This window comes from Lolium rigidum, chromosome 6 (genome assembly GCF_022539505.1).
Source record: "Lolium rigidum isolate FL_2022 chromosome 6, APGP_CSIRO_Lrig_0.1, whole genome shotgun sequence".
NCBI lineage: Eukaryota > Viridiplantae > Streptophyta > Magnoliopsida > Poales > Poaceae > Lolium > Lolium rigidum.
Genome location: NC_061513.1, coordinates 271,747,021 through 271,757,689, shown reverse-complemented (window position 1 = coordinate 271,757,689; position 10,669 = coordinate 271,747,021). Strand labels below are relative to the sequence as shown.

The window sequence follows — 10,669 nt, the reverse complement described above, 5'->3', positions numbered from 1 at the left end:
CATATTTCCATCGCTACAACCGACGTATTGATCCATCATGGACTGCAGTGATTCTTGTGGGCCCTCTGTTGGATCGGAGGAGATAGCCTAATATCGAATATCCGAAGGGTAATACCCACATCAAAAATAAAAACAGATCTAGATAATGCATATTTTTATAAAGTTAAGAAATTTGACGGATGGGTATTATCGCCTCTCCATCTCTGCCGAAGTTCCATAGGATGGTGGGGCACAAAATCTAGTGTTCGTTTTCATCGTCGCCGCCAGAGACCAGCTCCAGAGAGTTCCGCCGCTCAACATCTCAACGTGACGCAACGATACACGAGTTTCTTTGCTACGCAAATGCATGGAGCGCTCCAGCCTCCAGCCATGGCACGTGTCACTTTCATTGACACGCGTCCAAGCCCAGCTTGCCAGCACCTCCGCCACGTCAGCAGCCGAGCTCGAGCCACGTATCGCTTGCTGGGATCTCCGTCCACGTGTACGGTCCAGATGCGACCGCTCAAGAGAATAAGCGCCAATACGTACGTGCGCACAGGAGAAACCGAGAAAGGGAGAGAGAGAGAGGTGGAGCAAATCCAATCGAGCGCGGCCGGCGGTTCCCTTCCCAAAATCGAGCAAAATCCCGTGCCGGCCGGCCGGCGGCGGCGAGGGGACGATGCGGACCCGGACGGCGGACCACCTCGAGGCCCTCTCGCTCGAGATCGAGCGCAAGCTGCACAAGGTCTCTCTCTCTCCCCATTCCGATCCCTCCGCCCGCTCGCCCGCCCCCTTTCTTGCTCCTGGCCTACGGTCGATTCGCAATCGTCTAGTTTCTAGCAAGGCAGGCGCGCGATTCCCTTTCCTCATTCCGTACTTCAGCTTTGCTACATACGTTGGGGGGAATTGGCGTGCGGCTCGTCGGTCGGGGGTTGCTTAATTATACCGATGGATAAAGGTTGAATTTTTGGTTCATTTGGAGGGAGATTCAGCCAAATAAATTTTGGCCTTGCTTTTAGGAATTGGGGGTTGTTGTCCGTTTCATTTTGCTGCGGCTCCATGGAGAACTTACAGACTGAATTATGACCGCCCGCTGTACTGGATGTTTTACTCGCTCGTTGCTTTGCGTGCAGGCTATCACCTCCAACTCGCAGCGTCTCCAGCTGCTGCAGCAGCTCTTCGCCGACATCGCGCTCAAGGTGGACGACCGCGCTCGAGGTGCTCACATCTCTCCGGATATATATGCATAGCTTCTAATGTTAATGCTAATGCTGCTGATCTTCCTGTGATGTTATTGTTAACGCATATATATGTCTGTGATCTAGCATATCAAAAGACGGCCTTCTCTGAATTTGCAACCAAGAGCACTGAAATTTCTGCTAGCTTACGGCAATATCTAACGACTTCTTGTTAATAGGGAATATCTCATGAGATATTTCGACCGAAATTCCTGTTGTGTGTGACCTTCGGGTTTCACAATATTGCAGTTATGCAGAAACAAAGGAAAACCAACATTTAGCTCCACAATTTGTAGTCGTGTTCCTTTGGAACATGATAGTTATGATTAGCTGGACAAGTTCAACATGCTTAAGTTCGCGTCTAGGCAGCATTTTCTATTTGTTCTCGCACTGAATATGCTATTATTGGAACTGTGTTGTTAATTACTATGAATGGTAAGATCTCAGAAGAATAATATCCAGCGGCGAGAGAGATACATCCCTCAGTCTGCAGAAATTTAGTACTCCGTATCTAGAGGGAGGGAGGGAGGGATACATCCGTATCTAGACAAAGTGAGACACCTATTTTTAGACGGAGGGAGTACATCTTTCTTCTGCCAAATCAGTTTACAAGGCACGTTTTGCCATCTATCTCTTCCCCTCACAAATGCATTAAATTATACCCCTTTCTCCTCCACATAGCGAGGCATACAACAAGAGTAGCTACGGACTAAAAAAAAAGAAACATGAAGAAGTAATTAGCTCCTCCGTTGATGATATTGATGAAGGGAAAATATGAACACAATGAGTAAACTTGCACTGAAATCTGGAAGCGTAGAAGGACAAGTATTTTGAGAAAAAATTGAGATGCTAAAATTAGAAGAAAAAAAATCTATTTGAAACATAGTGATACTATGGTATCCGCAAAAAAAAGGTACGATGTTATTCTTTGATAAAGTTCTTTCTTCTGATGAACAGATAAGATTATAAGCACGAGTAATGAGGGCATTGCTCCAGTAGATGAACGAGAAGACAGCCACTTGTGCTTCTATGAGATTCTTGCAAATCACTTTGTAAAAGTACCTGAAAGTGGGAAACGGATACTTGAGTTGATAGTGCAACTCTGGAGCCAGTCCTTTGCGGCCAATATATTTGCACTTCTTTTTCATAGATGGGTATGTACTGAAACTTACATCTCTATATATGTTAGGACCTTTAGTATGTTGTTTCCTTCATATTTACAACAAATTCATTCTTTATTACTGAGAAAGTCATATTAGCATATCGACTTGGATTTCATTTCAGCCTACGTGGAAGAACATGCTTTCTGCACCTCATCTCTTGCTATTGCAAAACACAAATCACTAGTGAACGCATTCTTTTATTGTAATATTATGTACCACTACGGAGTATAAGGTGCAACCACACTAAGGTGACCGTAATGTACTGATGTATATAGTTCTACATCAAATTTAAACTGAAAATAGAACCTGATTATAGAGAAGAATTCTTTCCTATCGCTAATATTATACTAACCTCATGACCTAGTTACCATATTGCTGCATGTAACCTAACAACAAAGCATATGTCTCAAGCAAGTTCAGGTAGGCTAAACAAACTACGTTAGAAATAACGGTAAAAAAGCTAATTAATCTTTTATTGGTTATTTGGTCTTGTTGGTACCAAGTTATAGTAGCTACCATTTTTACTTCATTTTTTTGAATGGTAAGTTTTTCGTTGCAGTTGTTTGAAGTTCCTCTTGATGGGAAGGAAGTATCACTAAGATACAGCTCTGCTCTTGTCCAAGGAGCCACTAATGTATTTTGGTATGATGGCCAGTGGCAACAATAAACTTGAGCTGTTGTTAGCTGACAACTCATTAACTCCAATCTGATTGTGCTTACTTAGTAGAATATTGTAATGATGCCTGTTTACTTTCTCCCCGAAACTCCCGTGATATGATAGAATTATCTTCTTACAGGATTGACATTCAAACCAATACAAGGCACTTCCTCCCGCTGTATCATGTAAGTATTTGTTCATTGACGCGGTTGTACATTTGGAATTGTACATCATGTGAACTTACACTATTGCCTAACATCCTTTGTTTCTTGAGCAGTACCTCCTTGAAGAAGTCGCTTTAGTTCCAGATCAACTGAGTAAGATATCGCCACAGGTCAATCTCCCTTTGTGCATTGAAATGTGCTTAGCCTTTCCTAATCAAATGATATTAATTGAGCATTGTGAACAGGCTGGTAGAAATCTGTTCTTCCTCCTCTCCAGATTCATGCTGTTCTATGATCAGGGTAGGTTCTTTTTCTCTGCCCTCTTGGTGCTTGTTGTTTGCTACTGAACTGCTGCAATTTTCCATGGGCAGATCACCTGCTTGCGAGTTTTCTTGAGCATTTCCCTGCTTTTCCAAATTCTTTCTTGGTTGGTGGAGCTGCAGATTACTTTGTGATTGAACTAACTGATCAGGTTATCGTCTGAATGAAACATTCGGTGTTATCTTCCATATGACATGCTATATCAGTTCTGCAGACTAAATATTTGTTCAATGCTAATCCAGCTCCAGAAGCTAAAAGTGGAGCCAGTACTGCTGCACTACCTTTCCCGCATGACCATCCTTCAACGTATTTGCTTTCAACGACTATATTTCTATAGTAAATATGTGTAGTTCTCCACTGAAAGGTCACATTTTATCCTGAAAGAAAGTCAATTAACGCAGGCTGGGAATTGAGGATGAGTACAAGCACCAGACTGAAGTCCTGCCTTTACAGTTTCACATCACCTGGAGGCCCTGCCTACCCAACAAGAGCTGTACGGCATGCAGCCTGGAATACGCTGGACTTACTTTTTCCTGTGAGTGCTGTCTGACTAACCGAAAACTTAGCTCTGCACTTACACTGTTTCTTTCCAATATGTACTTCTTGCATATGCAATCCAGCTAGCAAACATTAGGGAAATCACAAAATTTGTTGTAAATATTATGGTTTGGTCTACTCCATCCATTTCATGTCAAGAGTAACAAAAAAGAGATCATTTCGGACAATTTTAGTAATTGAAATTTGCCATAAATTTTCTTTCCTATTACCCTTGGCATTGGATATGTTTGAATTTTGAATTTCTTACATGTGTAGAGCAACTTGTTTGGGACTGAAAGGCTTGGTTGTTGTTGTACATATGTAGAGCAAACCTTTGTGCGCTTCTACAAAAACTTTATTTTTTCTGTGATGTTTGTTAGTTGGGTTATTGGGAGGCATGGACAATTTGTCCTCCTGGGGATATGCCTTGCAACAAATGTACTCCCTCCAATTTGTTTTAGCTCTAGATACATATGCATCTAGATGAAGTTGAGTCAATTAATTTTGATCGGAGGGTGTAATAATCTTGCCACTTTATATCACTCCCGTTATTCTTGCGGCATGATACCTATACATGTGCACAAACTATTATCTGGAGGGCTTGTGATGATGAAAAACTGTTAATTACTAATTTTCTGGTGCTGAATTATTTAAATATTTTTTATTTCAAATGGTTGGTAGTACACATAATATCTTGATTAAGTTCAGCAACTCATGGTTATGTCTGGCTACAGGTGGGTCGCTATCCAAGGCATGTGATAAGTCTGTTCTTCCGTCTGCTCTATCCGTGGTACTGGCCTTCCTCTTGCTGGAACTTCGTCATGACTTGTGTGAGGACCATCTACTACTACCTCCTGCATCTTCTTGTCTCGAAGTGGGACAACTTCAGGAGGCCCAAACACCAAAGAGCGCACAGAGAATGAGGAAACGGTGGCCGAAACACGTCTAGAATCCGTTGTTGTTGTTGTTGTTCCTTTTGTTTCAGTTTCAATAGTAGGTAGGCTAGCGGCTGCATCATGTGTTTGTTCTCATGTAACTTTTTATTTTTGGTAAAATTCATGTGTTCATTTTACATGGATGGAGAGATGTGAGATAGAGAGAGATGTGCAGTAAGAGAAAAGGGTCCAAGAATGAGAACTTTATGTATATATATACTCCCTCAAATAAGTGTACATGAGGGTTTTTAAAGATAAATTATGAAGTTAAGGAAAAATACATCGGGAAGATGCAAACTAACATCCCACTTCTCTTTAATTCTTTCACCTTCAATAAACTAAGTGCATGTAAAAATAAGGAGATTGTATGCTAAATGTCATTGGATTTGATTTTTGCGCGATGAGAGAAGCAATTTTACTAGTTCCTCCGATTCATATTAATTGATAAAATTTGTCTGATACAATCATATTAGAGTCAATTAATATGACCCCGGAGGGAGTAGATGTATATTTTTTTATGAACAAAGTTTAGAACTACATATTGACTTATTTAAAAACAGAGGGAGTATGTACAACTGTTTGCTCTAGCTGATTGATGATTTGCAGCAGCTTTGGAGTCACAAACTTCTACAGGATTTGCAAGCAAATATAGCTTCCCTCTGGTCTCTTTACTAGTTTTGGTAGGTTAATATCAAAAGGATAGTTCTTAACTAACTGGTAAAATGGTTGAAATATGTAACTACGCTAGATTAATCTGTTTCATTGGAATTTCTGAATCTTAGTAATATTTTATTATTTCCTGTTTCTGTTTTTGTTTTTGTGGAAGAGGCTCCGAGGGCGCCAATTTCATTCATTCAGTTCAAAGCATTTTTTTTAGAAGATATTCTGGGTCGCACGAGCGTGCTACCCCCTGTTTCTGCTTACGCACTTGAAAAGTTATAAGTGCATGTTTTGTTAATGCAGCAGCCAGCGTAGCAAGTGTTATTTATATGTAACAATTCCTATCAAAAAAATGAGAAGATAAAAAGCTGTAAGAGGTCGTTTGGTATTTACTATTTGAGCCTGGAATTCTGGAATTCATTTTGCGATTTCATAGGTGAGCTGTTTGGTTGCCATAAAATTGGGCCGTTATTTTATTTAGAAAATCTAACAAAATGACGTCATGGGTAAATACGATTCCGAGCTGAGACCTGTCATTCACGTTTCTCTATGGAAGCCATTTACAAATTCAGTATTGAATTCTGCTATCATTTGCAAATTCCTGTGGTAACCAAACAAGTGATCATTTTCGGAATTACAATGTAAATAAGATGAATAGATGTATTTATTTCAAAATGCTATAAATAAAATGAAAGCCTAGCTTCCAAACAACTTCTAAGAATTATTAGTGAGCAAGGCAGCTTTCCACCCAAGTGCATTTTACGCCACTATTCTCACAACTCCCATGTATTGAGAAAATGTTAGTACACAAATTGTTAATTCTTCGCCGACACAAAACGGTGATCGCGCTCTATCAACAGAGCAATACAAAAGCAATTTTCCGCCGTTCATTTACTGAACTTTGTCTTTTTTATACACGCCATGCAACAACTCAATTTTTCAAGAAACAAATGTGTAAGCGTGTAGCATGTGAAGATGTACTTACAAATTTTTTTGTTCCAAATTTTTTAAATTTTCAAAATATCTCTAAAATGCATTCAAATTAAAGGGAGCATATACTCACATGTGCCAAAATATCACTCCTGGATCCTTAGAGCAAGTCTAGAAGGATCCCAATAGCACCCCCGATTCTAAGCATAGTGTATTTAACCATTTCTGTTCTGAGTTTGAGAAGAGAGGTTGTATAATCGACATATATTAGATATTACATGGAGGAAATAGCTTAGAGCTCAGTAGATTGTATAATCGTCATATGGAGGTTTATGCACTTTTTCCGGGTATTAGAAGGCTCAATCGCATGTACACTGCAAAAATGCTACTAAATGCGGCCATCGGGATTTGAATCCTGTAACATTTGAATTGGGAATTCGTCATGCATTCACACATATTTTGAAAAATATCATTATTGAGAAAGCAATAGTCAATTAAGATCTTCTAAATAGCTATTAGACAATAGCCTATAAAAATTATCTTCGAGTACTTGTTTTGGACTGGAAAATAGTCTCACAACACCCTAAAACAATATTTAGAATTTTACAAAAATGTATGAATTTTATTTCAGTCAAATCGTACTGCTGAATCTAATTATACAAAAGATATTAGAATACATATCACAATCATGCAAAAATCTAAAAATAATTTTGAAGATTGTCATTAATACATATCACAATCATGCAAAATCTCAAACAAAAATTCATTTTATTTTGTGCTGGATAAAAAAGACAAAACTATATGTTTTGGAGATTTAAAAATGTACTACTCGGATCTACACTATTGTCATTTTTGTGTAGCTCAAAATATAAATATTTGAAATTGATTTTTTGCACGTTTGTGGATACATCATTGACTACATACGTATTTTCTTCCAGAATTTTTTAAAACTTACAAAAATATTTTTTGATTTTTTTAAAACCGAGAGTACTAGTGCCCATGTGCACCAAACCTCTATTCGAACATGATGGAGATTAAGATAGATTAAGATAAAGTTAGCTTTAACGCCGAAGAAGAAGATGAAGTGGAGGAGCCCGAGAAAGTGATCTATGATATCTCTGACGATGAGGAAGACCCTCATGAGAAGGACACACCATCAGCAATGAAGACTCGCTAGAAGAAGCGCAAGTTTACGAGGGCCTCGGACTACATCAAGTGCTTCAAATTTTGACCAGGAATTGCCCGCCATTAGTTCTTCGTTGGGAAATTGATGTTCGTGATAGTTAGGGACGATATCAAATTGTGTTATGTTCATACCATTTTAAACAAAACAAAACTGGCCAACTTACCAGAACAGCCACTTGCCACACACAAAAAAGTTGAGAAAATCACTACTTAGATTATCTAAAGCAAACCAGCAACACTCAGCCTTGCTAGATTAGTCAAGCTAATCAACGTATAAGGGACCATGCAACGGTGACTTGCATCTTACACCTACCGATATTAAGTACACCACAACTTCTACCATATCTTTTAGGTGTGAAAACTATATCATCTCTTATAGCCACCTGTTCTTCCTCTTCACATCTTGCGACAATAGAGACCTTGAGCTCTTCTCAATCATGGAGTCCAGCGTTTATAACACGTCGTGAAAGATTGACCGTGCCATCATCGGCGACAATTTACCATCTCGGAAGGCAAGCAACAAAATCTCCACATCATCTATGTGAATACACCTTGAAAATCACCTAGTGGTAATGACGATCCACCGGTGATGAGTTGCACACCGATTGTCGCCTCCGCGGCAACAGCCATGTGGTGAAATTCTAACTCAAGTGTGCTACGCTTGCTAGAGTAGTCTCCATGGTAGGAAATATACATACTGCTTTTCAACAATAAAACTAGAAAACTTAGGTCTCTATCCTCTGATTCAGTTGCGCCCTTAACTTTGAGCGCGATCTCGATGTTCCCAGGGTCGATACAGGTCACAACAGCACGCATAGGACCTTGTGAGTTGTAGATAGGGGTGCTGCACATGCAACAGCTAAATTATTAAGGAAATAATGATGCTCCCTCGGCACGGGTCAATGCCGAACAGAAAATACGATGTAAGATAGAAACATGTTCAAAATTACCTCCTCGTTGATGGTTTGACAATTACTCCTTGCACCGGCGAAGATAATATTGCGCATGCGATTATCCAAGACATCCCGCACGATGATCATTCCAAACACATCTATGGGCCACCGTAGAGCTCCTCTTGTTGATACAATTTTGATCGAAACAATTTGCAGGCTATCGTCGGAGGTTGTGTATCTGGAAGGATGGTCAGTTAAATGCATTGGAGGGACGGTCGCTGCATTCACGAAATATGTGCATGGATGTCAATAAATTATACACTAGGATCTTATATTTGGTACTCCCTACTTATTCGGCCGCTGATAGGCAGGCCAAGCTGCATCATCGCTCTCGTCTCGTCGACATGGTCACATGGGTACTGTATCATTGCCCTACCACGCCGTCTTCAACATCCTCTCCCAGACGCATGTGAAGTCCGTCTTTCGGTTCTGATGCGTGTCCAAGGGGTGGCGCGACCTCATCTCTAGCCCCATCTTCGCCGCCGCGCGCAAGTCCCACCACGGCCCGCTCCTCGTCGACACTGGATCCTTCCAAGAGGAAGAACCCGTCCAAGGCCGCGACATGCGGCTTCTGGACATGGACGGAAACATCGTCAGAGTCCTCAAGGGCATCGGGGACTATGGGATGCTGTGCAATAACAGCCTCGATGACCTCATCTGCGTCAAGGGCGCTTCCTGCGGCGGTGTCAACGTCGTCGATCCAGCCACCGGGGAGGTGCTCATCTCCTGCCCACAGATGGACATCCTAGAGCACGATGTGTTCCCTTACGCCGCCCAGCGTTACTACACGGCCTTCGGCTTCGGCGGCGCCGTCCCGTCTGGCGAATACAAGCTCGTCCGCCTTGGCGCCGACCACACCTGCGAGGTCTTCACCATAGGAGACGGCCCTAGACGGTGGAGGCGAACACTGTAGCCATCACCGGAAAAGATTTGCTCGCAACGCAGCTCCCCTATCGTCATCGATGGTTTAATGTACATCTTTCATGACGAGACATATTCAAACAACGACACCTTGTGCTGCTTTGACCTTGAGAGCGAGCAATGGAAGGCCGATGTGATCCAAGGGCCCCAATGGTGGCAATCCACCTAACGGAGCTCAACGGCGCCTTGTGCTTCGTACAGTCCGTGTTCGGCGATATCTATGGCAGCACGTTTAAGGAAATAGTGGATCCATTCACCAACATGTGGATCTTGGATAATTCTTCCAATAAGAGAAGCTCGATCAAGGCGTACACGATTACAATGGCACCATCTATGTGTCAGCTTCTACTACTAAGAGCTGTGCTACTCACACGCTGATCACTTGGAACACACGCACTCTCAAACTCCAATGGAATGGAGGACACGAGTAGTATTTTGGTGCAGCTCAAGACGTCTGCTTTTCTTGCTTCTTCTCTACTACTTGGTGTGTAGAAACTGATACAAAGGACCCCTATTTATACTACTAGCAAGCTGAATAGATCAGCTCTCCTAAGTGTGAACATTTGACTAGTGTAAGCCACAATGTCAAGCCACACATGCAGGCTACAGCCATGCACGTTTGCCTCATGGCCACCTTGTGCCTCCATGTAGTCAAGCTTTCAAATACTGCTACTACTAGCACACATGGACGGTGCTTTATTTGGGTCTAAGTAAATTGCTACTACTCCTCTACTAGCAACATGATTAATCAACAATTCTCCCCCTAATCTAGTTGCTGTAGAGGTTGACGATGCCGATTCTCTCTCGCAGATTCTGAAACTGAGTGCGACCAAGTGCCTTAGTCAGAATGTCCGCGAGCTGGTCATGAGTGCCGATGTACTCGACATCGATCTTTCCATCCTCGACACACTCCCTGATGAAATGGAAGCGTGTCTCGATGTGCTTACTCCGGTCATGGAAAACCGGATTTTTGCACAGCTGAATTGCAGACTTGTTGTCCACAAAGATTGTCGCGATGTCATCCT

The 10,669-nt window shown here is 41.6% G+C and overlaps 1 protein-coding gene across 1 annotated transcript; it reads left to right on the top strand.

Moving 5' to 3' along the window:
* The first annotated feature begins 658 nt into the window (after window positions 1-658).
* LOC124661824 lies at window positions 659-5,262 on the top strand. The gene is made up of 11 exons (XM_047199706.1): window positions 659-724; window positions 1,113-1,197; window positions 2,175-2,371; window positions 2,940-3,022; window positions 3,178-3,223; window positions 3,316-3,372; window positions 3,448-3,502; window positions 3,574-3,674; window positions 3,766-3,829; window positions 3,925-4,058; window positions 4,795-5,262. The coding sequence occupies exons 1-11, from the start codon at window positions 659-661 to the stop codon at window positions 4,981-4,983; spliced, it is 1,077 nt and encodes a 358-aa protein (XP_047055662.1). The 3' UTR covers window positions 4,984-5,262.
* Window positions 5,263-10,669: the final 5,407 nt, after the last annotated feature.

Excerpts from the sequence above, each read along its gene's own strand:
- LOC124661824 (XM_047199706.1), top strand. The coding sequence starts at position 659 with ATGCGGACCCGGACGGCGGACCACCTCGAGGCCCTCTCGCTCGAGATC. Across the intron at positions 3,373-3,447 it reads TGAGTAAGATATCGCCACAG|GCTGGTAGAAATCTGTTCTT; the intron begins GTCAATCTCCCT and ends CATTGTGAACAG. Across the intron at positions 3,675-3,765 it reads TGATTGAACTAACTGATCAG|CTCCAGAAGCTAAAAGTGGA; the intron begins GTTATCGTCTGA and ends ATGCTAATCCAG.